This window comes from Chionomys nivalis, chromosome 7, assembly GCF_950005125.1.
Source record: "Chionomys nivalis chromosome 7, mChiNiv1.1, whole genome shotgun sequence".
Classification (NCBI taxonomy): domain Eukaryota; kingdom Metazoa; phylum Chordata; class Mammalia; order Rodentia; family Cricetidae; genus Chionomys; species Chionomys nivalis.
The window spans coordinates 96,253,096-96,279,032 of record NC_080092.1 but is presented as its reverse complement, the minus strand read 5'-3'; the positions used below and the strand labels follow the sequence as shown (position 1 = coordinate 96,279,032).

At 52.1% G+C, this 25,937-nt stretch overlaps 2 protein-coding genes across 3 annotated transcripts in view; both read right to left on the bottom strand.

Annotated features, from left to right (window-relative positions):
• Positions 1–532, bottom strand: part of Itgb4 (integrin subunit beta 4) — a 34,561-nt gene extending 34,029 nt beyond the window's left edge. The window contains 1 exon segment of the mRNA XM_057773830.1: positions 155–532. The gene's annotated coding sequence lies outside the window, so the exon portion shown is untranslated.
• A 5,125-nt stretch (positions 533–5,657) lies between these two features.
• Positions 5,658–25,937, bottom strand: part of Sap30bp (SAP30 binding protein) — a 30,878-nt gene continuing 10,598 nt past the window's right edge. For both annotated transcript variants that reach the window (XM_057773828.1, XM_057773829.1), the window contains 8 exons: positions 18,605–18,647; positions 12,883–12,971; positions 10,602–10,693; positions 9,679–9,739; positions 9,302–9,353; positions 8,410–8,468; positions 7,195–7,279; positions 5,658–6,910 (listed from right to left, as the gene is read on the bottom strand). In XM_057773828.1, coding sequence (XP_057629811.1) covers positions 6,729–6,910; positions 7,195–7,279; positions 8,410–8,468; positions 9,302–9,353; positions 9,679–9,739; positions 10,602–10,693; positions 12,883–12,971; positions 18,605–18,647 — 663 coding nt within the window. In that variant the 3' untranslated portion in view covers positions 5,658–6,728. The remainder of the gene's footprint in view (positions 6,911–7,194; positions 7,280–8,409; positions 8,469–9,301; positions 9,354–9,678; positions 9,740–10,601; positions 10,694–12,882; positions 12,972–18,604; positions 18,648–25,937) is intronic.

The following is a 25,937-nucleotide window of genomic DNA, read 5'->3' as shown; positions in this document are numbered from 1 at the left end:
GGGGAAGGAAAGACGAAACAAAAGCCAACTAGTTTCTCTGCGCGGTCCCGGGCGGGAGTGGGTACTCCCTTTCCTCGCCAGCCCTGGCGACCCGGGGCACGGCGGCAGGCGGTGTGCCCCTTGGACGCCTGCTCCGGGCGCGAGCTGCACCTACCTTGGTGGGTGCCTGGGCTGCGCTGGGTCGAATTGAGCGCGCGGGCGAGCCCGGAGGGGCAGCAGGACGGGCGGCGGCGGGCGGGAGCCAGCAGTGTTTTATGGACGGGCGGCACAGGTAGGAAGGAGGCGCTGGTGAGTCAGGCGGGCTGCATTCCTGCGCTCTGCGCGCACCTGTCGGGGCAGGAGCTGGGGTGTCGCCGCAGCCGCCAGGCCCGCCCCCCGGAAAGGGCTGCGGCTCCCGCGGCGCCGGCCCCGAGCCCCAAGCTGCCGCGAGGGGGCTGGAGGAGGAGCCGCCCCTCTCTGCAGTTAGGACCCGGGCTCCCGTCTTCCCTATCCGTCCAGGCTCCCGGATCGGGTGCCCCGGCCGCTCCGGGTCGCTGGGAGGCTTCTTAATACACAGCTTCTGGGCAGTGAGCCCAGCTGGGCCGATCCCGCTGCCTCGACGGCCATCGGGTCCTGCACCTCCCTCTCCGTGTCAGCCGAGGATGGGTCGAGCCCCAAACTGGTAGGGAGATTTAGCACCTGGGCGGCTGGCCTGCGGGTCCTCTCAGCCGCTACAATGTGGCTAGAGGAACAGATAGGCAAGGGTGGGGTCCTCTGGGTTTCTTCAGATACTCAAATCTCCCTAAAATGTAATAGTATAACATTTCAATCTAAAGGCCACTCACAATGTTGGTGACAAGCTGATTGACAAGCCTTACTCTTGTTGCAGACTCTCAACCGCCCGCGGGCCCGCTTCTGTTTAGTGAACCTGTTGAGGTGCTGCAGATCCCAACTCTCTTTTCCCCCCGTCTCGTCTCACCTACTAGCCATGCTCGGCAGAGCCTGGCACACCAATCAGTCCAGTCTCCAAACTGTGGCGGCTTCTCGCTCCCCAAGTGTCTGAACCGGGGCATGCCGTCTTTAAACTCAGTCTGATTTGGCCTTACTCTTGGAGACCCTAGGCTAATGTCACGAGATCTTAATATTTCCTTGACTCCCCCACACCCCCACCACAGGTTTGTAGGTCCAAGAATAGGGCCTTGTCTCACTCTGTAGTCTAGGTTAGTCTTGAACTTGTGGCAATTCACCTGCCTCTACCCCGCAAGTGCTGGGATTACAGGCACTCACCACACCTGCTAGTCTATCGTTTTCCTTTGTTCCGGTGTTTGGGGTAGAACCTAGGTCTTCATACCTGTCAAACATGTACCCTCTAGCCTAGGTTGTGGCTTCTTCATGGTGTTTGCTATGCTGGTTTGAAATGATCGTCCCCCTATGAACCCTGAGGGCAGATCTTTTCTGCCCCCTGGGGTGACCCAAGTCAGGAGACATGGGGAGGACAATGCCCAGGTTTCCCACAGCCTCAGCCCTGATGCCTGGCTCATACCAAGAACGCAATAAACAGTGTAGGTGGTCCAGATGGCTTAATTGGCCAAGGGGCTTGCTGCCAATCCTAATGGCCTGAGTTTAATCCCTGGTACAGCTCACTCTCGCAAATCCTCTATGGTGTATACATCCACGCCACCCTCCCAAATAAACTAATGTAAAATATGGTGGCACAGGACTTTGATTACAGCCCTTAGGAAGCAGAGGCAAGTGGATCTCTGTGAGTTCAAGGCCAACCTGGTCTACATAGAGTGTTTCAGACTAGCCAGAGCTACACAGACCCTGCCTCAAAACTCGAAAAACCAAAAAAAAAAAAAAAAATACTAATGAAAATAAACCTTAAGAAGACAGATAGATAGCCTTCCTGAGTAATCCCCTTCTCCTACCACACACTGGAGATTTAAATCTAAAGCCTCATCTATAAATGAATCCATGTATTACTAACCCTAAGCACTCACTGCGAATTCAGGAGCCACGGCCACCACCAGGCAGCTCTGCCCAGTCATCTGAGCTGTTCTGTACCTGGCCAGGGCCTCAGAGAGGCTAGAATGCAGGGACACTGGGGAAGGAGCTTGGTGTGTTTTCAGCACTCAGGTGTATGTGCCAAACTAGGTCAGTGCCTTGTGGACATCGGCCACTCCAACAGGCACCCAGGCCACTCTGGAAAACAAGACCTCTGCATGTTAATTAAAAAAAATTTAGCCGGGCGGTGGTGGCGCACGCCTTTAATCCCAGCACTCGGGAGGCAGAAGCAGGCGGATCTCTTTGAGTTTGAGGCCAGCCTGGTCTACAAGAGCTAGTTCCAGGACAGGAACCAAAAGCTACGGAGAAACCCTGTCTCGAAAATCAAAAAAAAAAAAAAAAAAAAAAAAAAGTTGAAGGATGAAAAATATTTTATTTTTACCATTTGTCTTCAAAAGTATGGTTTTGCTACATTGCTATATGTTCATGTTTTTTTTATTCTATATGTTTATGTGTGTGTGTGTTTTAAAATCTCTTTGTGTTTTTATGTGTGCCCTCATATGTGGAGGTCAGAGGTCAGTCTTAGGTCTTGGCTTTGCCTTCTGCCTTGGCACAGTTTCTTCTTGTTTGTCACTGTGTACGCCAGGCTAGCTGGCCTGTGAGCTTCTGAGATTTCTCATGTCTCTGCCTCTTATCTCAATCTGGGAGTGCTGGGATTACGGGGACCAATTAGTTTGTCGTGCAGGGGATTTGAACTCAGGTCCTCATGTGGCAGGTACCTTACCCGCATAGGGAGCTCCCGCCCCGCCTCTGTGTTTGTTTTTTATTTGTATTTACAATTGTACCTATCTTAATATTTTATTCCTCTAGACTCCAGTGTGATCTGAGAACACCCCAGTACCACGTCTCAAAGACTCTATTAAGTAAACTGTGACTCAGTCCGTGTTTACATTTCTTAACTGCCCAGACATGTCTATCACCATGACTTCCTTTCGAATCCAAGTCACCCGCACCATCCGACTAGGTCTCCTCCCTAATCTAGCAGTTTTTCGTTCTCCACAGCGATTTTTCTTCAGGATGAGTCTTCTTTGCCCAGTGGGTAACATGCTTGCTGTTCAAGCATGAGAAAACGTCACTCCTATAAAAGCTGGGGGTGGTGGCATAATCCCATAACCTGGGGGGAGGGAGCAGGCAGGTGACTAGCTAGTGTCGCTGGGACAGAGAACTCTAGACTCAATAAAGATAAATACGAAGTGGAGAGCCACTAGACGGCTCTGTGGACAAAGGTGCCCACTGACCTGAGTTCAATCCCGGGACTCACATAAAGGTGGGTGGAAGGAGACAGACCCACTCCATAAAGTCACCTTTGGTCTCCACGTGTGCCATGGTATGTGTGTGTATGCACACAGATAATAAATAGCAAGGTGGGCCATAGTGGTGGCACACACCTTTGATCCCAGCCCTTAGGAGGCAGAGGCATGTAGATCTCTGTGAGGTCAAGGCCCCCTTGTCTACATAGTGAGTTCCTGGCCAGTTGGGGCTGTACAGCCTTGTCTCAAAACAAAACAAAACAACAAACAAAACAAAAAAAGAAAAGAAAAGTGGTATCAGTAGTTAAGAGCACGTGTTGCTCTTGCAGAGGACCCTGGTTTGGTTCTCAGTGCTTACAAGGTGGCTCCCATCATCCCTTAACTCTAGTTCCAGGGGACCAGATGCCCTCTTCTGGCCTCAGCCACCAGGCACGCATGTGGCACACACACACACATGCGGGTAAAACACTCACACACAGAAAATAAAAGTTTACAAAAAGGCATCTGATGATCTGATGCCAAGCTTTGGTCTTCACACAGGTACAAGTATGTGCCAACCCTGCAAATGTGTGTGCGCACACACACACAGGGTAAGGGGAAAACAGGCATTTACAGAACTACAGTGGTCAGATCACTGCAGAGGGAATTCCCAGCATGACTGCACTTGTGTGTGAGCACCCAGGCAATCCCTGCGTAGACAGATGCCTTTATCCTCCTCTCCATGGTCATTTCCTGCTATGACTGAACACAACTAGCGCCCGACTCCCGGCGCAGAGAGCACCTTCCTCGCCCACCACAAAGATGACTGACTGATTCTTTGGGTTTCCTGGCAGCCCCCTCCATCAGTGAATCTGGAATCGGGTGAGCTATTTACCTCTTCTTTTCTTCATCTCTTGGAAAAACATATGTCAAGTTTCAAAAAGCAAAACCACAAATTCTGATCTTCCCCAGAGGAAATGTTATTAAAGATAATCCCCATGGGGACCAACTCCAACCCTTGTCTGAGACGCACCCTGGCTTCCCCTCTGGTCCTCTACTTCAAAATGACGAAGCAGGCAGGCCTGCTTCCTCCACACTGACCTTTAAGGAGGCGTCTGTTGTCTGGGGAAGCCCAGCTTTCTGGATTGATCTGATCTGTTTTTTCTTCATGTGTAGGGATTAGTGCTTTAGGACTTGAGGGAGGTGGCTCTCTCTGTCCACCACATGGGTCCTGGAGATTGAACTTCGGTCACCAAGCTTTCTGGCAAGCACCCTTACCAGCTGAACTATAACCTTCATTTATATTTATTTATTTATTTATTTGGTCTTTTGAGACAGGGTTTCTCTGCATAGACCAGGCTGGCCTTGAACTCAGATTCTCCTGCAACTGCCTCCCAGTGCTCAGATTAAAGGCATGCACCAACACTGCCTGGTCACACTTTTCTTTTTTTTTTGTTTTTTTTGTTTTTCAAGACAGGGTTTGTCTGTAGCTTTGGAGCCTGTCCTGGAACTCGCTCCGTAGACCAGGCTGGCCTTGAACTCAGAGATCCGCCTGCCTCTGCTTCCCAAGTTCCCAAATGCTGGATTAAAGGCATGTGCCATCACCACCCAGCTCATACTTTTTTTTTAAAATATCATTACAGGGGCCAGGAGGGATGACTCATTAGTTAAGAGCACTCTGGTTGCTCTTGCAGAGGACTGGGGTTCACTTCTCAGCATCTACATGGCCGCTCACAATCATCTTTAAGTCCAGCACTACAGGACCCGATGCCTCTTCTGGCCTTCATGGGAACCAGGGACCCTCGTGGAGCAGACATACATATAGGCAAAATATCCTTACATATAATAAAACAAACGACTACACACAGACTTCTACAATCCACTGCGGCAGTACTTCCTTCCAAAGGGGCTTGTGGAGTCTGAGCTGGCGGAGCATGCGCTTTGCAAAATGCCTTAAACGAGAGGCAAAGAAAGCAAAGTTGCAATGGTGTCAGCTAGGCCGGGGAGTTGGCCACATCCCCATCAAGGGCTACTTTTAGACGGGGTTTCATGTAGCCGAGGCTAGCATTCCACTCCCGCCTCTGCTTCCCAGTGCTGGGATTATAGGCACGTGCCACCACCCTAGCTTATATATGTGACAGAGGGGATTGGACCCAGGCTTCCCCCAAATACCAAGGGAGCTACAGTCCCAAACTCTATCACTTGAAAGGGTTCACTGCATCTCTGAGCTGCCCACCTCAGACCTGGGTGTCCTGTGCCAATGAGGGCACCATATGCCAGAGGTTGCAGGGCAGGCCTTTCCAGGTGCTCTTGGGAGGGGCGGCAGCAGGCACCCCCCCAATGTTGCAGAGTGCCTTCAAGGAGAGAAAGGGACGAGTGTGACTCCGTTTTTATTTTAGGGATCGCACAGGCAGTTTGTCAGTCCTTGGATCACAAAACAAACACCAGCCACACACTCAGCAGCACCTTCCTCGGTCTGTTGGTCCCTTCCCAGCCTGGCTTCCTCCTGACACTCAGCCTTTCCGCTTGTGTGGGAAGGAGAGCTGCCAGGGGGCATGAGAGGCAAGCATTCCCCTCTGGCATCTTGGGCTGATGAACCTGTTTGGGTCCTAAGAGTGGCGACTGGTGCTACCCAGGGGCTGCTGCTGGGCAGAGATAACGACAGAGGAAGGGTGGGGTGGCAGAAACCTTCCCCAGAGCAGGCTCTCATATAAACAATGAGCTGCCGCCCAGGCCAGAGCAGGAGGTGATTCATCACCACCACTGCGTGGATCCTGCTGGCCACACTCACTGGGCACTGAGGGACTGGGGTGGCCTTGGCCAGGTGCCCACACCTTGCTCCTGCCCTGGGCAGGTTGGGAGTCACATCCCAGCCCTCTGTTAACTGGCCTGATTTCAAAAGCCTGGGTGTGTATCAGAAGCAATGTGGGGAGCGCTTAACTGCACCCATGGGAGCAGAGGCCTCTGCTATTGCCTGAGAACTGAGATCTGGTTTCCGGGTTAGGAAAGCAGAAATCAGGAAGGAGCCTGTGTCTGCCCCCACCTGCTCACGCCCCTGGGCACACGCTGGGAATGACCATAGTCACTCCCTGGGCCACCCCTCTGAGACTCTCAGTTTCTGTCATGCCATGGTTCACCCTGAGCAATAATCCTGACTGAGACAGAGGGGCACTCGTTTGCCTGAACACAGCATGGGAGAGGCCAGTGCACTTGGCGTGCAGGGACCTAAGAATGCAGTACTTTTAATCGGGTGAGACCCCAAGAAGTCTATGGACAGACTGTCCAATGCACCCCACTGCCTCTGCTGCAATGTCCTTCCGGCTGGAATGTCACATAAAGTCTCCTTTTGGAAGGCACGTGGGGAGCACAACTTAGTCCTGAAACAGAGTGGCACCTCCCAGTGGGCAGCAGTCACTGGGCAGCACAGTCCTGCCAAATCCTGGGGGTGCCCTCTGGTCACTGCTTGGCCTTCTTCACAATGGTGCCCACAGCAGAAATGACGGTGGTCTTGGAGCCACTGGCACTGGTGGTGACAGTGACCACTGCTGGCAGCGTGGCTGTGGTGGTGAGGATGGTGGGCTGTGCTATGGCTGTCACTGGAATGGCAGAATCCCACTTGCTCTTTCTCTTCTGGGCATCTAGAGGCAACAAGAGAGAAATGGAGCTCAAAACCAATCAGAACAGGACCCCAAAGGCAGGACCCCTTTACCACCAGGTCAGAGGCTTAGGACAGAAACAGGAGTCCCTGGTGCAGAAACCCAGAGAGGAGCCAGGAATCTGGAACCTACCCCAGGATCCAGGACTTGCTATGCTCTCACCCAGGAGAACATAGCAAGGCCGAGCCTGGGCACAGACCTTTCCAGGCAAACCCAGGAAGCCCCTGCTCTATCTGGAGTGCTGGGACCGGATGAGCGGCCTCTACCTGCAACAGCTGTGCTGGCCGTGGTGGTGGTGGTGGCTGTGGCATTGGTTGTGGTGCCTTTCTTGGTGCCCGTGACAAACTCAATCTGGAGAGAGAGAAGACAGTGAGACCAGCACAGAGCGGTATGTCCATTCCCTGTGCCGTCCGCCTGCTCCCAGCGGACAGAAGTTTGGCACTTACACAAAAGAGGCCCTGAAAACCAGCTTGGCTGGGAGCACCTGGGGGACGGAAAAGTGCCCGAGAGCCTGAAGGGGCTTTCACGGCTCTTCCAAGACCTTCCCTGACAGACCTGGGTCCCGCCAGCATCACAGGTCATTGCCCATGCCTGCATTCCTGTCCACTACTCCCCCCAGGCCCCTCCTCCTCACACCCCTGCGGAAGTGGTGCCTTCCGCACAGGGGAAGGACAGCTGTGGTCCCCAGGCACTGCAGACATGTCCCTGCAGTACGCCTGGGGTTTGGAGGGGAGAGGGAAAGAAAGAAGGGAGATTCACTCAAGGGTTAAGAATGAGAATGTAGTTTATCCCCTCACACCAGCGCCCACATTCCTGGTCTGCCAACAATGACCTCAGAGGCGGGCAGCAGTGCACAAGGTTTTGCAGTCCCTCAGTCTGGAGGGAAAGGGAGCATCCTGTGGCCATGGTTGCATGGTTGTGACATGGCAGCAGGAGCTGGTGTCCTGACGAACAGTTATCCACCGTGGAAACTGTCATACGGTACAGCAGCATAGAGGACTCTATTTTGATCTTGGAGTCAATCTGATACTCCTGAAGAACCCAGATCACAATGCTACAGAAGTGGTGCCTGGTGTCCAAAATGATGGCTCTGTGGCTATTAGACATGAGATCCATAGGGAGGCAACAAGTTGGCTGCTGAGATCAGCTCTGCAGGCCAAGAAACGCAGCAGCTGGAGCAAGTCTTAGAAGGAGTACCAACTTCTAACCAGGTCAGGGGGCATCAATGACCCAGAAGAGACAAAGCCACCAGGGCTCTGCAATGGGGACAAAAAGGAGCAGAATGCGGGGAACAAAGCAGTAGCCAAGTCAGGTGACGGGGACCCCAGTCTGCTGGCGGAAAGGGCATGGCCGATGCCGCTGAAAGCCTCACAGGCAATGAAGAGGACGGTGGAAGGGGCCTAGGGCTCCTGACCCAGACTCAGCCAGCAGGACCTGCACGCTCCACACACCCGCCTCCACCCCAGCAGGTCAGAACTTACTTTGGTTCGCTCCTTCTTGGCCTTTTCCAATTTGTCCATTTCAATCTTCTGGGCCTTGGCTGTGGAGAGAAGACAGAGGCTGTTATAAGCAGCGTGTGGTCCCGGGAGGTCTCTGGCCTAGAGGGCTGCATGGATTCAGCATCCTGCCATGAAGTGCTAGGCTTGGTCAGCACAGAATGTGGGCCTTGACCAAGGGTCTGGGGGCTGCACATCTGGCTGGGAAGGGTCAGCTGATCCTGAGGGAGTATCTTCCAACTCATTAAGAAACATGAGATACAGGATTTTATTGCAATAAAAACATTGTTAACTTGGGGGGCTGGAGAGATGGTTCAGCATTTTAGAGCACTGACTGTTCTTCTAGGGAAACCAAGTTCAATTCCCAGCACCCACATGGCAGCTCACAACTGTCTGTAACTCTAAGATCCAACACCCTCATACATACATACATACAGGCAAAACACCAATAAAATTAAAAAAAAAAAAAAAAAAAAAAAAGCCTCTGACTTGTGAATGGTGATTTACAGGCTCAGTTCTGTGTTGTGCTCATTGACCTTAGAACACACACCTCCTCTGTCCAGGGCATTCTGGCTCCCCCGTATCACCAAACCTTAGCTCTAACAGTGTCCTCAACAGGGCCTCCCGTCCTTTGGCCAGGTCAAGCGACTTTGCCTGCCAGAGGCTCCCAGCTGTACGACTCTGCTCACATTGATTCAGTGGCAGCAGCGTGGGGACAACTGATCCAACCAGCTGTCATGGCTATGTTCAAGTATGGTCAGCAAGGGCAGAGTCAGTCGGGAGTTGTCCTGTGGACACAGCCTGGCATAGAGACCCTGAAGTCTGGGTCACTAGATCACGGACTGGATGGGCAGATGAACGGGTTGGCTGAGGTTACCTAAGGCCTCATAGTAGGAGTCTTCGGACCAGCCATGGGGGTCGAACATATCCTGAAAAGAGAAGGCCAAGCTGCGGTCACAAAGGCCAGAGAGCACAGGGCCCAGAAATGGATCTTCCTAGGCTTGGCCCAGCCCTCATGAAAGCACAGGGCTTCAGCTGTCACCCTGACCACCAGACAGATAACCAGCAAACTCTTAAGAAGTCAGGGAATGAGCACCTGCTCAGATGGCGGCAGTCCTAGCCCTGGCTTCTAACTGGTTGGCACCCAGAGACGAAGCCCGCCACTGGCATCTGCAGACCACCAGCACTGCCCTCCAGGGAGTCACACCCAGCCCAGCAAGCCCTACCACTCTGCAGCCCGTGTGTAGGGCATACCTTTGGGTAGTTGGTGCCCAGCTCATCAATGGCACAGAACTGGATCAGTTTCTCATAGATGCTGGAAAGGGAACAGAACAATCAGTGAGCCGTGTCTGTATTGGCCCCACGGCCCTGGGTGGAACCAGAACCATCAGCTCCTGGAACTACGACAAACCCGAAACCCACCCCACACCTTCTAGTGCAGCTTCCTGATGGGAGGCCGGCCTTCTGGACACTTCAGGCCCTGCACCCTCCTCAAATGCACCGTGGCTGGGGGCCTGGATGAGGGGTCAAGACAACAATGGCATGCTATGTCTGACGTAGATGTTTCTGGCCTTCAGTTAGCATGGCTGGGTTGGGGCCTCCAAAGTCAGACCTACACAATGCCTAGTGTAGGTCTCCATTATTACACACTATGTTCTTTCTTGGGTGTTTTACTCGCTTGAACATTTGAAAGAATAAGACCCAGATGTAGCCAGGCACAGTGGGGCAACTTTTATGGATAGCACTCTAATCCCAACACTTGGGAGGCAGAGGCAGGCAGATTCTGTGAGCTTGAGGCCAGCTAGGGCTACACAGTGAGACCCTATCTCAAAGACCCCCAAACAACAGACTCAGACATAGCTTTGTTCCTAAGACGTTTTACCAAGAAGCAAAACCAAGTTTTTTGAGTTGGAAGAACCTCTAGTGAATGTCTTCTTTGAGGACCAGGTTGATGACCAGAACCCAGGAGGCCTCTCAGGTGTCACTGCAGAGTGGCTCACACCCTGGGTTCTATTTATAAACTTCTGATGCGTCTAGCGGGCATCTAGTATAAATTAAGTCTGGGGGAAGCCACTTTGGGCTCAGATGGGAACAAAGTTGGACCTCTCCTCGACAGCTTCTTAAGGTGCTCCTGGTCCCCACCTTGCACCATCACCTATAGGCTTGCAGGCGCTCACCTGGGGTTCCGGAACTCCTTCTTCCTTTGAATGATGTAGTTCATATCCATTCCCTCCTTGATCTTCCTCTCGTAAAGCTTCTGGATCTTGTCCTGGGAAGGTGACAGAAGGCGAACATGACAGGAGCCTGCCCCCCACAATCCAGTCTGCCCCCCACAATCCAGTCTGTCGCACACGCAAGCCCAGATCCACTGCTGATCTCTCCTGACCCATTCTCGATGGTCAGGAGAGAGTAGAAAAGAAAGGTCAAGTCCGAGTCACGCCCCAAGCCCATGAGTGAATTTCAGCTCCCCAATCCCCCGAGGAGTGGAAAGTCTTAAGAGCTGAGGAGCAAGGGTGAATGCTGGCTCCAAGCATCGATATGTGAAGTTGTTGGGAGACCTGGGAAAGCACCGCCACCTCAGAGGGAGGCAGGCGGACTATTCTGGAGTTGGTTTCAAACTGTTTAGATGCCTTTTTTGCTTGTTTTTGGTTTTTCGAGACAGGGTTTCTCTCTGTAACCCTGGCTGTCCTGGAACTCACTCTGTAGACCAGGCTGGCCTAGAAATCAGAGACCCACCTGTCTCTACCTCCCAAGTGCTGGGATTAAAGGCGTGCACCACCGTCCGGCTGGAAGAGGGAATCTTATGAGAAAAAGCTTCTATAAGACTGGCATGTAGGCAAATCAGCTTTTTTTTTGTTTGTTTGTTTTTGCTTTTTTAATTTTTTTTTTTTTTTTTTTTTTGAGATAGGGTTTCTTTGTATTGCTGTGGCTGTCCTGGAACTTACTCTGTAGACCAGGCTGGCTTTGAACTCAAGAGAGGTCCACCTGCCCCTGCCTACTACATGCTGGACTAAAGGCATGCACCACCACCGCCTGGCTTAGGTATAGTTTTAAAATCACAGCAATAGAAATCCTTAAAGCAAGGGCATCAGTGTTGAGGCCGTGGGCCCTCAGGGCAGAGCCTCCTCTGGGAGAGTGGTGGGCCAGAGCACAGGTAGTGGTCCAGCTTGTGGGAGTGACACACACAGATTCTCCAGAAACAGAAGATTTGGGGAGCACTTAGCTTGGCAAAGGTGGGAGGGGTTAGAGGTCCTAGACAGTTGCCCTGGGCATTTTTCAGAAGAGGAGCCCACCCCCCTGGTCAGAGGATCAAAGTTGCACTTCTTTTTGCCGAAAGGCACGAGGAAGCCTGCGGTCTGTAAAGCATGCCATTACCAGGGAGCGGGAAGCCGTTTTCCTAGGTGTTCTACCAGGGCACTGCAGGGAGGCCTGACACAGGAGGCTCAGCAGCCCCAGGTGAGCCCTGCCACATAGCTGCCTTGTTGGGGCTCCAAGGCCACCAGAAGTTCTGCTGTCTGCTTAAATGCCACAGTCCCTACCCCCAGGAGGATCAAAACAGAAGAAATATTCGGAACTTAAGAGCTCTGAGTGGTTGGTTGTTTCTGCTTGGCAGGCCTGTGGAACTGTCCTTACAGGCTTGAACTTGTTTGGCATGGAGGGTGACGGCATCCTGCGGGTGATGGGGAGGGAGGCAGACAACTCAGCCGAGGGAGGAGACTGCTGGGAAAGGAAGAAGTCTGTGCTATGCCTGAGTCCTGACTTTGGCCCTCTCCCGGCCTCCTGCATTCTTCAGCTCTAGGATCCATTAGTCATTCATCCGTTTGGGTGGTGCCATGGGCTTGTGGGATAGCCAGGGGTACCCAGAAGTAGGATCAAAGGCAGAGCAGGTGGAAAAGGTCCACAGTTATATAGCTCCCGGCACTTACCCTATTGTTAATTGAAAGGTCCCATCACAGGGGAACTTACAGAGGGACAAGGAGGAAAACCATGTGGGTGAAGTCTCAGCTGCGCTGAGCTCCTGTTTCCCATGGTCAACTGTAAAGATAAACAGCTCTGTTCCTTAGGTATTTAAAGCCTTGGTCTGTGGGCAACAGGAACATGAAGACAGAAACTATGCATTAAACGCTGCATCTTACACTTCTGGAATTTATTTTACATTCTGATGGGTCCTCAGTTTTTTGGCACATTTCTCTCTGAGAAGTCCCCTGGCTCAGTGAGGCTGTAGAGAAGACTCACCCTATCTCGTTGAGGTAGATTTAGGACCTCAGTGAGGGCAGACTAGGGACCCAAGAGGTAGCACATGGCAGGTGTGGCACTGGGCACTAATTCCTGAGATCCAAGACTGCAGGCTCCTGCCCACCTGGCAGTTTGACTTGGTCCCTTTTTCCTGTCAAGGCCCCCCCCAGACAATGTAACCCAGGCATTCTCACCCACACGGGCAGTCAGACCCTCGCTTACTTGTAAGTGATTTGAGCACCTGCCAGGCGGTTCTGGAGGGATCTTGATTTCATCAGGTGACATGTTTCGGACCCTTTCGGAGAAGGAGGCTGTTGAGAGAACAGAGGGGGAACTCTGGCTACAGAGCACAAGCGCGAGCCAACTCCAGAGGGGAGCAGGCTGTGAGAATGGGGAGCAGGCTGCTCAGGGCATCTTGGAGAGTGTTACCTGAGCTGAGATCAAATGGTCAGAAGCCTGTCATGTGTCAACCTGGGAGAAGGGGGTTGAGGTAGAGGGACAGATGTAAACAACACATGCTACAAAGCTCCAGGAAAGAGCACGTCAGGGAAGTGCTGGAGGAGGGAGAGGGAGGAGCCACAATCCGAAGCACAGGCCAGTTTCTACACTGTAAATTCTGCCTGGCTAGGCTTAATCTCAAATTGCCAATGTGGAAGACACTGAACCCAGGGCTGGAAGAGACACAAGTCAGCTTCAAGTACAAGCCAGGTCTAACCTCCCACAGGCCTCTGGGAGTCACAGCTGCTTGGCCCTCTCCTTCTGGTCTGGGGCTGTCCTGCTATGAGAAACTGTGTTCAGGGTTCTCAAGGTTTGGGGTCCCAAACAGCTTGTGCAAAAAAAGGGCCTGAACAAAGGGCCTGATTCTGACATGAAGAACTCCAACTCTCAAGGGCAATTTGCTCAGGGAATGGCCACGGTCCACCCAAGCCTTGCCTCTTCTCCTTGTTGCCTTCCCCGTAGCCTCTGGCCACCCCAGGCCCCCAGAGTCCCGCTCTGGAGCACACAGACAATGGACTATTTGTGAAAAGGGTCTGTTGTGCTCTTTTGACGTTCACTCATGAAAAGGACCATACAACGAAGGAACAAACAGCCTAGGGTGGGGCAGGAGGAAGGGAGAGACCAAGACCCACCACCAACAGCAGGCAGCTGAGTACTTGCTGGAGACCTACTGTGTGGCAGGCCTTTACCTAAGCTCTTTCTCGGAGCAGCTCTCTGGGGCTGACGCACGCCTGGGTGGAGGGGCTAGAGCAGCATAGCTTTCCCGGTCCCTTCGTCCCAAGGCTAGATTTATTTGTTTAAAATTTTTAATTTTAAAAATTACATGTATGTCTATGTGTGGGTTCTTTGCATGTGTGAGTACAGTAAGAGCCCCCAGAGTCTAGAGAGGGTATCAGGTCCCCTGGAGGTGGAGTATGGGGGTTGTGAGCCCCTGGATATGGGTGCTGGGACCCAAACTCAGGCCCTGTTTAAGCAGAGTGGGTCAGCTACTGAGCCTCCTCTCTAGCCATGATTTTAAAATAATCCCAGATCTCAAGGGATAAAAAAAGGTGTGTGTGTGGGAAGCACTCATCGGGGCCCAGGTTGGCCCCAGTCCAGGCTTCAGCGACTCTCCTGCTTCAGCCTGCTGATCCACGCAGCCAGGGTAGGTTAATGTTTTCTTCTGATAAGGTGCTGTGCACTCTGCTCAGTTTGCCATCACTGTGACAAATGCAGTGCTGAGTAAGACAGGGCCTCAGAGACCCCAAATACTAATGACTGCTACTTCAGCCACTGTGGCTCGGGGCCTCTGTAGACTACAGAGACCAGGGTTCAGGCCCATGGCAGTCTTAGCATGCAAGCGCAGGGCTGAGTTCCAGCACCACCAGTGGGGTTAACTAGACACACCCTCAGCACAGGCTGGTGACATAGACCAAAGGTCCTGCTGTGGGCTCAGGAGCAGTCTCCACAAGGGGACTACATGCTTGTCATCCTGCAATCTCCTGACTGGCCCTTGGGCGGGGCACCACCCAGCTCTGGCAGGCGTTCAAGCCAAACCTTGATTTCTTCCTTCTTCCCTGCCCTGGGCTAAGCAAAAGTTCTAGGTCTGAGCTCAGACCACAGGGGCTAGCTGAGAGTGGCGGCAGCTGGAAAGAGCTGGCCATGGCATTTGGTGAGCATTAGTAACAAAAGCAAGAAGGCCTTGGCAGGCTCCGGGGCTGGAAAGGGTATTTGCGCACGTGACAGAGACAAAGAGTGCCCTTTGGCATTTGCCAGGAAAGCTTTTTAGAAAAACAGGGTGTGGCACTGTTACTGTAGCAACCCCCCACCCTCTGCGGCGTACTCGGTAGGTGGAAGAACAAGAGAAGGAGCCCCTGAGGAGCAGGAGTAGAAACAAGGGAGTAAATGACAACGAAGGGACAGGTTCTGGACACAGAATAAAAGTTTGCTGCACAGACTGAAGATGACTTCAGTGACTCTTTTCTAAGCTCTAGGACAATAGCTGTTCTGCGTGTCTCAGAGTAGCCAGAGCCCCAAACCACTTTCTCAGGAAATCTGCTAATAAATGTGTCCACAGACACTTGAGGGCAGTGTCTCTGCCTTAGCTGCTGCTCGGCTATGCCAGGAAGGTTGGACTTAATATCTGAGAAGCTTGCTGTCAGCATGAGTCAGACTGTGAATGCCTTTGTCAGAAAACATCTGCAGTATCCATGGCCACCAGGTAGGTTCTGAGCAGCGGCTGAAAAACATCTGCAGTATTCATGGCCACCAGGTAGGTTCCAAGCAGCAGCTAGTCCCTGGGATTCAGGACATGGCAGGGAGCAAGCAGGGTCAGCAAGCCCCCCGTGGGGCTGAGGACACCTGCAGGGTACTCAATGGGCAGTACCTGAGTAACTAGGACCCCCCCCCCCATCAGCACTGTTCCAGGCCAGGCCGGCAGCTGTCGGGAGCTGTGGTACTGGAGAGACCATGAGTTGGCTTCTTGGTTCTTTGCTTGTTCTTTCAGAGGTGGGAGCTACACATCTAACACCCAGGATTCAATTAAAAGAGCTGAGTTAGACAGAGGGGGCAGCAAACATCGCATGACAATCAGAAGCCACTCTGCCACCTATCCCTCAAAGAGAAAATAGTACCACACCTATGCAGATGAAAGAGGGACTATGTCCCCCACAAGAGGGCAAATGAAGAAACCATGTCTGCTACAGTGAGAGGTTCCTTAGCCAAAACAGACAAATGAAAAGAACGGCTATGCTCCTCAGTGTGGATGCAGTGTGTTCTGCACCACATGCTCAGCTTGGGGTGATTCTGCTCCCGAAGGACACTCGCCTCATTTCAGTGAGGCCGAGAGAAGATCATGCTGCCCAGTGGTGGAGAGCAGCTCTGCTCAGCATCCTCTCACGTTAGGACGGCCCTCATAACAGAGGGATCCAGCCTAAGTACCAATGCGCCCTAATTTACATAAAACTGTCAAAACAGGGCTGACTGCCCATTAAGACCACTTCTTGAGATTTACTCCTCCTGCACAGGGGAGTTAACACTGAGGACCATTAAGAAGGGTGGAGGTGACTGCTTGTAACTGATGGTTGGTCGGGCTAGCACAACTACACGCTTATCAAAATCCCCAATGCATACTTGAACTCACAACTCTCACACCATGAACTGCACCTCAATAAAGCTGTTTCAAACATGCAGAGGCTGGCTGTGCCGGCACTTCCTGTAATACTAGACCTTTGGAGGCTAAGGCAGAGGACCAGTCAGTCCAGAGTCAGCATGGGCCATATAGTTGCTGAGGCCAGTCTGTACTACCTACATGAATCTAAATTCAAAAACAAAGCCAGAGAAAGAGCCATGCTGGCTGCAGAAGAGGCCCAGCTGGTGCCCACACATCCCACTCTCTGACACTGCTCAGATGAGTAGTTCATGGCCAGGCAGGTTTTCCTCGGAGCCCAAGCCTTGAACTTGAAGTTTCTCAGTAGTGAACAGCGGACTGAATGGGACCCAGATGGAAGAGGCTACAGCTCCTACATAGCCTGGTCTTGTAGGCCACTGGCTCCCAATTAGATATGTACCTTGCCTCCTCTGCCCTTTAAGTTGTCATATCTCAAATATCATTCATCTCTCTCTCTCTCTCTCTCTCTCTCTCTCTCTCTCTCTCTCTCTCTCTCTCTCCCTCCCTCCCTCCCTCCCTCCCTCCCTCCCTCCCTCCCTCCCTCCTTTTTCGAGACAGGGTTTCTCTGTGAAAGCTGTGCTGGAATTCACTCTGTAAACCAGGCTGGCCTCGAACTCACAGAGATCCACCTGTCCCTGCCTCCCAAGTGCCAGGATTAAAGGTGTGTGCCACCACCACTTGGTGCCAAGTGTCATTTTCTAAAGAACAAATTCTAAGGTTTAAGAAAAACATAGTTCGGGCTAGAGAGATGGCTCAGAGGTTAAGGGCACTGGTTGTTCTTCCAGAGGTCCTGAGTTCAATTCCCAGCAACCACTTGGAGGCTCATAACTGTCTACAATGAGATCTGGTGCCCTCTTCTGGCATTCAGGCATACGGACAAACAGAACACTGATTACATAATAATTAAATCTTAAAAAAAATAAAATAAAGAAAACCTTAATTTCTAATTTATACAGATGTATGTGTCTGAGAATCACGTGTGCTCAAGCACTTGCTGAGGGCAGAACAGGACACTGGACTCCCTGAGCCTGCAGTTACAGGAACTTGTGACCCGCCTGACATAAACGCTGGGAAAAGAACCCGGGTCCTCTATCAAAACAGCCAGTGTTCTTAACCTCTGAGCCATCTTTCCAGCCCCTAACTTTTTAAAATAGGACTTAAACCATCTATTGGAGAACCCAAGGATTAAGGCCGAGTAATTATGTTCTTGCCCAATGGGTCAGAAGAAAAACAGAATGAATAATTCCTAGCACTTAGTTATGGAAAACCCGTCACTCCTCAACAACCCACAACAAATGGTACTTCGTGGGAAAGGGCAGGTGGGCGGAACCCTGGAGGAACGCTTTCAAGCCAATTTTCTGCGCTTTGAACCTCAGGGCTGGAAAGCACAAGCCCTGAATGCCGGTGCAGAGATGCAGGGGTGGGCTCTGCAGGTGTCCACTGGGAACAGAACCAGAGAGCAGGAGCGCAGCGGCCAGGGAGCAGTGATGCTAGTGCAGAAGGGAGGCTCTTTCCCCAAGTCCATGGCGAAACGGAGGAGCGGAATGGCTTTCTAAAAGGTTTAGGATGCGGGGGCTGGCAGAGGGACTGGAGGGACTGTGGTTTCCCACAAGTTATTCTACTCTCCAATGTTACCAAGGGTCGCATATGCCAAGGCTGGGAGCCATGTTCCTGCTTGGGGACAAGGTGAAGGGCCTGCAGAGGCCTCACGCTGACTCCCTGAGCAACATGAATATGGCAGCGGGGACAAAGGGTACAAAGACAGAGAGGTCAGGTTCAGGGCACAAGTGGAAGAAGCGAGGACCAAGATGAGCTCCCAGCTGTGCGGGACTCTGAACTCCCCTGGCAACCCACCAGAGCCCAGAAAAACACACCCAGAATGCCATTCCAAAGAATGTTGCCTGGAGGTCTCACCCAGGCACCCCAAGAAATGCCCAAGGCCTTGGGAACAAGGATGCAGGGAAACTGCTTACAGCGGGGCAAGGGCTCAGAGGCGTGCACGCCCCCAGGGTACCCTGCTTACAGCGGGACAAGGGCTCAGAGGCGTGCACGCCCCCAGGGTACCCCTGCTTACAGCAGGGCACACACACGCACACACGGGCTCAGAGGCGTGCACGCCCCCAGGGTACCCCTGCTTACAGCGGAACACACATGAACACAAACACACACGCATACACACGGGCTCAGAAGTGTGCCTGCCCCCAGGGCACTCCTGCTTACAGCGAGACACACACACACACACACACACACACACAACACACACGGGCTCAGAAGTGTGCATGCCCCCAGGGTACTCACCCACTAATTCCTGGGGATCCCGCTTCTCTGCTTCTGTATTGTCCTGTGGGGACAAAGAAGCACACAGAGGTAAGGCTGGGCTCCACTCTCATCACCAAGACACCCCGGCTTCTCGTGGACACTGAAGGGGGTAAGTGCTGCCAGCATGCAAACGGTGAGCAGTGTTTCAAGGCTCCTGGAACCCCAGGGCTCTGACCACTTCTCCACCATCACAGCAGCTGGGAGCTCCATGACCCCCAGGAGGGACCAGCACTGAGCCATGTTGCTGAGAGCCATAGCAGTGACCATGGCCCTGCCACCTGTGTGACTTGTTCCCTGCCCCTGGCTCCCCTGGGTTGGGAGAGCTTATCTGAAGACACCACTAAGGACGGCTATAAGGGGAACCCTCTGAGTCACCTAACTCCGGAAAATGGTTGCTCCTGGGAGTTTTTTTTTTGTTTTTTTTTTAAGTTTCACTCCAAACGAACAGGGCAGACTTTATTATGAGCACTAAGGGGCCACTCAAAGCCCCCTTTACTGACTAAATGAGGTTCCCAAAGGCCCTGGCTTGAAGTTTCTGGCTCTCCTTGACTCATTTCTTATGTTGGTTTTATATTCTGTCCAAAGAAATACATACACACACACACATACATACACACACATATACACACACACATATACACACACACATACATACACACACATACATACATACACACATTCATACATACACACACACACACACACATACATACATACATAATTTTACACTGAAAACAAAAGTCTTAGTTCACTGCTTCGCCTAACCAAACCATGGCTGGGAGGGTGACAGCTGGCTACAGGTTTATGGCAGAGCAGGAAGGCCTAACTCTTGCCACTGCTGACCCAAATGTCCTCGAACTCAGTAAGATCAGGGATCTTCAATGTAACAAGGTTAGTGATCAAAATGGCAGAGGAGAAGTTCACGGAAGGTCTCAGATCTGGTTTCTGTCTCTTCCTGGTGAGAGAGAAGGTAAGACAGCAACGGCTCTGCAACAGGACCTACATGTGTGAGCAAAGGTAGAGCTGGGCCCGGGCACCAAGGAAGGAAGGGAAGGGGTCTAAAGGGTCCAAACGCCCTCCAAGCCAGCCATGGCCCTGTGACAAAAAATCAGACCCTCTACCCTCTTCCCCGATTCTGAGACAGACCCCAATCCCCTTTTCTCCGAACACTGAGACTATTCATTAAAATTGCAAGGGCAGTCTCAACAAGGTTGAAGCCAAGCTGCCTAGCAACTTGTCTCTCTCACCATCCACCTCCTGCCAATCTGGTGGGCAAAGCAGGGCTGGGAGGCAGGTCTGGAGGGCTGCCACATCAAGTTCAGGTTGGAGTCATAAATCAACTACTGTTCAGACAGTGCCAACGTCTCTGGGACCAACAACACCTCCTTTGTAGCAGCAACGGAGGACTCAACATTAAGGAGCATTTCAGTGAGCGGCGCAGGACTAAAATTCCCTGTGTTTTTCCACTAGGCAACAGCGTCCTGGGTGCTGTCTGAAGGACAACACCAGCTGGAGCTCCCGCCTTCCCCTGCAGACAGGCCGACACAGGGGAATCTCCAGAGTCACTAGATTGCTAATACAGTATCTGTCCCAGAGTGACAAGAAGGGGGTCACATCTTTTTAAAGGGTCTGGCTAGCCTAGCTGAGCTTGCTCAGTCCTGTCTCCGGGAGAAAAGACACAATGCTGTTACAAAGGAAACTCATAGATAGGAGCAGATTTTCCCTCTCTTGGTCCTGTGATCTACAGCTTGGAGCCTCAGCCTTTCTAAACTCATCTCTCTACCCAGCGAGGAGCTTGGAGTTACTGCATCACGTGTTCTCTGATGGACATCCATGGCATGAAGGAAAGCGAAGTGGGAAAGGGGACCAGTGAAGATGGGGCTCTAAAGTTCAGTGGCGGAGCGCTTGCCTAGCATACACAAACTGGAGTTTGGTCCCCAGCACTGCAAAGACAAGTAAGCAGTCAAATCCCCCACCCTGCACTGCTCCAAAGTCAGAACAATTTACAACAGCTCATCCTTGAGGTAAGTGTAGTACGACTCCCATGGCACTGTGCAATGACCCGTAAGAGCCCTGGCCACCAGGGGTGGGGTGGGCAGAACTGGGGAGGGATGGGCGTCACACCAAAGCAATGGTCCAGAGAGACAGCCTCCCACCAGCCTCGGCAGATGCTAAGAGCTCTGTGTGAATCTGAACCAGCATCCAGGAACTATGATGATGCTGGCCATAGCACTGAAGTACAAGCGAGGAAGTCGGAGAAACATCAAACTGCAAACAGGGTACACCCCGCCCCCAGCACTACAAATCTTCCCTAGGAGAGACTTATCAACCTTCAAAAGGGCCAGGAGGGGAAGGGGAGTTGTGAGAAACAGGACACAAGACTCCTCTATTCTCCTTTCCTTCCCCTAGAGCAGTGTTTCCAAATGCCCAGGGCATCCTTGTTAGAGCTGTATAGCTCTCTCCCGCTGGCTTACAATTAGCTAAAGTTAACTTAGATTGTGAGAGCTAGTCACCAGACGGTTATCTGTATCAGCTGGGGGACCTGGAACCTGGCAGAGACCAGAAGCCCCTCAGCCTCAGGGCTCTCCCATGGAGGGGGCGGGGAATGAGGATAGCAGCCCATAGAAAGGGAGAGCGGCTCTGGAGTTGACTTTTTTACCCAGGCTGAATCCAGTGAAGAAACAAGGAATACACAGTAAAACCCAAGCCCACAGCTTTCCAAGCGAAGCTCAAGGAGAAAGGGAAGAGATGACCAGGGCTCACACGCTGAGCGTGTGGAGTCACGATAGCACAGACATGTGATCCCAGCACTCAGGAGGCTGAGGCAGGTCGACTTCAAATTGTAGAATCAGCTTGGGCTACCTAACAACATCCTTGCCTCAAATCAAAACAAAAACAAGAGCCCAGTGTTGTAGTACACACCCAGGAGTCTGAGGCAAGCAGGCAGGGCTAAATAAGATGATCCAGTCCAGAGTCTCAACAAAGAGTGGTGGGACACGTCTTTAATCCCAGCACCTGGGAGGCAGAGGCAGGTGGGTATCTGTGAGTTCAAGATCAGTCAGGATTACACAGAGAGATAGTGAGACCCTGTCTCAAACAGACATAAAGGGAGCGGGAGGGAAAGACCGACCAGCCATTCTGAGGTGAGGATCTCTCTGTACTCTCCCTTCCTCTCTCTGCACCTTCACCTGAGGCTAATGTCTCCACAGCCACAGTGTGAGGTGGCCGCGGGGCTGGGAAATAGTGCTGTGAAGCTGCCTGTTTCGTTTTCTCCCCCCAATAATTGTGATTGACACTTGCAGGTCAGTGACAGAAGCCTTGCTGTCACAAGCAATCAATTACAGACCCTGGAATGTGGCTCCCATGCAGAGATTACAAAGTCTGGTCTTGGACAGAGCTGACAGGCAGAGGGAGGAAGAACCATGGAGCAGGAGACGCTGCCAGGTGAGCAGACAGGAGTTAGGCAGTGAGGAGCAGCAGATTCTGGGGGATGGCCTCCATCAGCCCTTCTGGGAAGCAGTCCCACGAGGCATCACTCCGGTGACAACCCGAATCACAACACAGCCTATGGCGCTGGACTCTACCAGCTAACGTGCCATGCTTTCTTCCCGCCCTCGGGAGCATTAGGCGTAGAGGCACTCCAGGCAGGGCACAGGGCAGCGTACAAGGTGCAAGGCAAGCGTATTGCACACTAGATGTTCCGGCCGGACAGTGTAACCTGGCACCCGGGGAGAAAGACCAAGGAAGTAGCATCTGCAACCTTACCCTCACAGACTGTGACAGCCCTTGAAGTTACCAAGTCCTAATATGCCATCTTATGTATTGAGCAGTTTACTCAAAACAACAAAAAAAGGATCTAATTCTTAAAGCCAGGTGTGGTGGCGCACACCTATATCTCAGTACTGAAGAGGCAGAGGCAGTTGAATTGCCAATCTAGGCTGACCACACAAAACCAAAATCTCCCTCCCCCAAAGAATCTTCACTGCAGCCCCCCCGCCTTTTGACTTTTTTGAGACAGGGTTTCTCTGTGTAGCCCCAGTGTCCTGGAACTCACTCTTTTTTTTTTTTTTTTTTTTTTTTGGTTTTTCGAGACAGGGTTTCTCTGTGGCTTTGGAGCCTGTCCTGGAACTAGCTCTGCAGACCAGGCTGGTCTCGAACTCACAGAGATCTGCCTGCCTCTGCCTCCCGAGTGCTGGGATTAAAGGTGTGTGTGAGCCACCACCGCCTGGCTTTCCTCCTCCCCTTTCTACAGACGGCCTGCTCTTTGCCCTCTCTGACCTAGAAGATGCAGCAAAATGGAACTGAAACCTCACTTCTTGCTCTACACCCTTTCTGCCTGTCTTGAGACAGGGTCCTGCCTATGTAGCCCAGAGCTTCTGAACCTGTGGACGGTCCTGCCTCACATCTCTGGAGTGCCGAGGTGCAGGCCTATACCTCCATACCCAGCCCTGCAGTCTCTTTCTTGCCATTCACCCGAATGCTCTTGAATCCTGAGACAAAGGGGGGAAAAGGCACAATTAAGCTGGGTGTGGCTGGTCACTTGCTTAGGAGTGAGGCCAGTCTAGGTAACTAGCAAAATCCTGCCTCAAGGGCTCCAAAGCCACAGAGAAACCCTGTCTCGAAAATCCAAAAAAAAAAAAAAAAAAAAAGATAAACATACAAATAAAGACCAAATCCACAAAGAAGACAATTGCTGACAGTTAGCTCACTTACGCATTCTATAAATAATTTGCTGAAGATTTATTATGTCACAGACAATGGGCTAAGCACTGAGGCTGAAATAAGAAAATTTCATCCCAGGAAACAATTTTAGGTTTTATGTTAAGTCCTTTAATGAATGATCTCATTAGCCCAGCAAAGCAGGTTCTGAACGACAAGCTCACAAGGCTCTCCAGGACAGATACACCACCTCAGGAACCCTCCTGAGGGCATCACAATGGCCACCGGCAGGACTCTCTGTCTGTGTGGGGCACACACCTGTAATCACACTTGGGAGGCAGAGGCAAGAGGACCAGGAATTCAAGGCCAATCTGGGCTGCAAGAGGCCTTGTCTCAATCCTCTCCCTACTCCTCCCTGAACAGCCTCCTCCCACCAAACATCTCCCAAGGGCCACGAATGGGGTATGCAGAGGACAGCCCGGCGACTTATGAAGTCACAACAGTCCGTGCCGCGTGGAAGCATAACCCACGTGGTGGTCCAGAGGCCGGCTCCCACACAGCATGTCTGGAGAAACGCCCAGGACAGGGGGCTCGCATGGAAACAGCGCACTTAGGAGGAAAATGGGCGGAAGTTGGCGGGGCCATTGTGGATGTACTGGAGTTGCCTTCATTCCCAGAAAGCGCAGACAGGAAGGCTCAACTCACCAACCAGCGCCAGAGGAGGCTTCCACAGGAAGGGTTAAATAGACTCTGCCAAAACAAATTAAGCCAGCCCCAGCTTGGCCTTGCAGTCTGAAGAAAAAGCAGGGAAGGGGAAGGAAATGGCTTCTTTCTCTACTGAAAAACCTGATCAAAACAAAGCTGCAACGTAAGGATCCACATGGCAATGTATGTGCTACCACACAAAACCTGTCGGAACCAGCCTGGCTTGAATGTGAAGTCAAAGTCTGGTCAAAAACCATTTCCAATGGGGAGAGTTTTGGTACCTGACTATTCCAAGTACCACCCAGACTTGACAGGGAGGCAGGGCTTTGTTGTTTCTTAGAATGTGCCAAGGGTGGCCCTCTTCCTGACCCCCAGAGCAGTACAGGTGCTACCTTAGACCAAGGACCCATACCCAGCCCTTGGGGACGGGGCTATAGCAAGGACAGGTAGCTCTGGGGCCTGGAAGAGGTGAAGAGAACTGCCAGGCCGAGAGCGGGAACTAAGTCTCAGCCATCAGGCACAAAGCACTGTAGCCCAGGCCACCGACAGCCGAGAAGCAGAGGAACAGGAAACACACACGAGAACTCAGAGAGGTGGGACTCGATGCTAACTGGCCAGCAGGTATCGGCAGGAAGGGGATTCATTACTCTGGAGACCAGAGGAAGCCTGATACCTTATGGTGTGGGAGAAACTACCCAACTCAAAATTTAGGAATACAGATGGTCACTGTGGGCATTTCTTAAACCCCAGCACTTGAGAGGATGTCTGTGAGTCGGAGGCCAGCCTGGTCTATAGAGCTAGCTCTAGGACAGCCAGGACCACAAAAAGAAAAAAAGGAAACAAACAAAAAAATAAATTAGCAAAATCCTTCCAAAACTCAGAAACCACACAGGCAGTCACATTGCAAGGGGCAAGGGTAAAACAAGAGAAGGGAGGTAGGGAGTGCTGGGTTTAGGACAGGCGATTTTCTGCAGCGTGTAATTTCAAGATGAATCCCAGCTGGGAAAGGAGAGGCCAGCCACACCTCACTTAGCAATCCATGGCATCTGGCCCCGAAAGGAAGGAGGTATGTTGGGGCTTGCATGGCTGATAGTGGGGCAGACGGGCGTGCAGCGGCTTCTTCCTGGCTGCAGAACCACAGGAGAGGGGTGGGGCTCCCAGGAGTCTCTGCTTCAGTACACCTGGAGCAAGGGCAGTCAGGAAGGGTGCTCTGGCAGAGTGGGAAAGCCAAGAGGATCAGAGGAAATCACCTGGAGTCTGCAGCGCCCTCTGAGTAAAGTGTGAGTAGGCCTGATAGGAAGGGCTGGTCCTGGAGACTTTACCAGCCCTGACCTTGGCTAGACTTCCTGAAGACAGACAGGAAAGCCCACCACATCCCAACTCCTGCTTGAACTCTCCTTAGTTTGGGGGCGAACAACTATGTGAGTTTCAACAGGTGGAGCGTTAGGGGCTTTACTTCTGATCTGTGTAAGGAACAGAGAGGCTCCCGTTCCCGAGAGCCTGCAGGGCAGCACTTTATCTACAACACATGCAGTAATGCAGTCAGGTCTGGCTGCACAGCTGACTGGTACACACGCTGAACATGAGCACATGGGAGAGACAGCGTGGAAATGTGCGGTGCTCACGGGAGCTGCTGCCAAAATTTCTACAGTTTTCTTTTAAAATTTATTTTTATTTGATTTGCATGAGTACTTTGTCTGCATGTATGTGTGCCAAGTATGTACAGGAGCCTGCAGGTGCAGCAGATCTCTTGGAACTGGAGTTACAGACAGGCAGCTGCCGCGAGGGTACTGTGGAGTAAACCTGGATCCTCTTGCAAAAGCAGCCAGTGCTCCTAACCACTGAGCCACCTCTCCAGCCCTTCCTTTCTTTTCTTGAAGGCAGAGTTTCACACGGTAGCCCAGGCTGGCCTGCCTCAGCAACTGGAATTACTACCATGTGAGCTATG